Source organism: Palaemon carinicauda, chromosome 39, assembly GCF_036898095.1.
Source record: "Palaemon carinicauda isolate YSFRI2023 chromosome 39, ASM3689809v2, whole genome shotgun sequence".
NCBI lineage: Eukaryota > Metazoa > Arthropoda > Malacostraca > Decapoda > Palaemonidae > Palaemon > Palaemon carinicauda.
The window spans coordinates 5,688,832-5,689,862 of NC_090763.1; the positions used below are offsets into that span (position 1 = coordinate 5,688,832).

At 47.6% G+C, this 1,031-nt stretch overlaps 1 protein-coding gene across 1 annotated transcript in view; it reads right to left on the minus strand.

The window, feature by feature from the left end:
- The window catches only part of LOC137631480 (uncharacterized), a 1,931-nt gene continuing 900 nt past the window's right edge, over window positions 1-1,031 (minus strand). Inside the window, exon 2 of the mRNA XM_068363246.1 lies at window positions 1-1,031. This exon is cut by the window's right edge and continues 463 nt beyond it. Coding sequence (XP_068219347.1) covers window positions 206-709 — 504 coding nt within the window. The 5' untranslated portion in view covers window positions 710-1,031 and the 3' untranslated portion in view covers window positions 1-205.

Sequence of the window (1,031 nt, forward strand, 5' to 3'; positions counted from 1 at the left end):
TTGAATCAATGCGTAAAATCGGAATATCAAAAAAGATGAGTCAGCGTAATTCGGCATCATTTTGGGTCATGGGAGGTCAAGTGATCAAGGTGCGGCATAGAGCCTTTCTGGTTCTGTTACTCCGACGGTACCTGAAGGAATTTGAGCATCATTTGCTGCAGAGGTCACTCCTGCACCTATGCTGTGCTCCAGCGGGATGCTAACATCATTTCCAGAGCCAGCTGGGAAATCCATGATCCCTTTGGTCAGCACTGACTGCTGCAGAGCCAACTGAAGTTTCCTCAATTTTGTTGATGCCATGATCAGAAACAAGGTCGTGGACGTCTCCATCGTGTTCATCAAAATCAGTCGAGCCACCACTGATGATCATACCCTCAGCGTGGATGGCGGATTTCAGGGCTTCTTCGAAATCAATCCCATCGGGGAGGGTTGGTGTTTGTCCGTCGGCGTAGTTCACGAAGTACACTTCTGGGTTCTTAGGTGGAGGAGTGGTTATTTCAATCAACCTAGGGCCTTGTTGTCCTGACTCTTCGTTTAGAACATAGATGATGTGCTTCTTCTGGGGAGGTGGTACAATGATGGGCTCAAGTCCTGCATCAAGCTCTTCTGTGCGGATGAACATGATGTTTTGCTCTACCTTTGGCATGGGGAGATTCCTGGGAGGTTTGATAGCTCTTGGCGCCATCGCAGGAGCAGAGTAAACAAACATGTTTCTAGTGATTTCAGGTGTAATGCATCTGCCATCGACGTGGAGGATTTGATCGTTTGGACAAGGGCTCCCAGATTCATCATGTTCAGAGGACTGTAAGGATTCGTGGCCAGCTGGATTTCTTGTAGATTGGCCTACTTGGTGAATATCCTCAGAGATGGACGAATCATCAGTGAAAAAAGCCCTGTGTCTGAATGTTGGTTGGATGTATCAATTGAAGGCTGAATATGACCATCAGCATGGTGATCAATCACTGGATGCTGGCTGGAAACGATGACAGAAGGCTGCTCTGAGCCTTTAGTAGAGAAACCAGGAGCCAGAT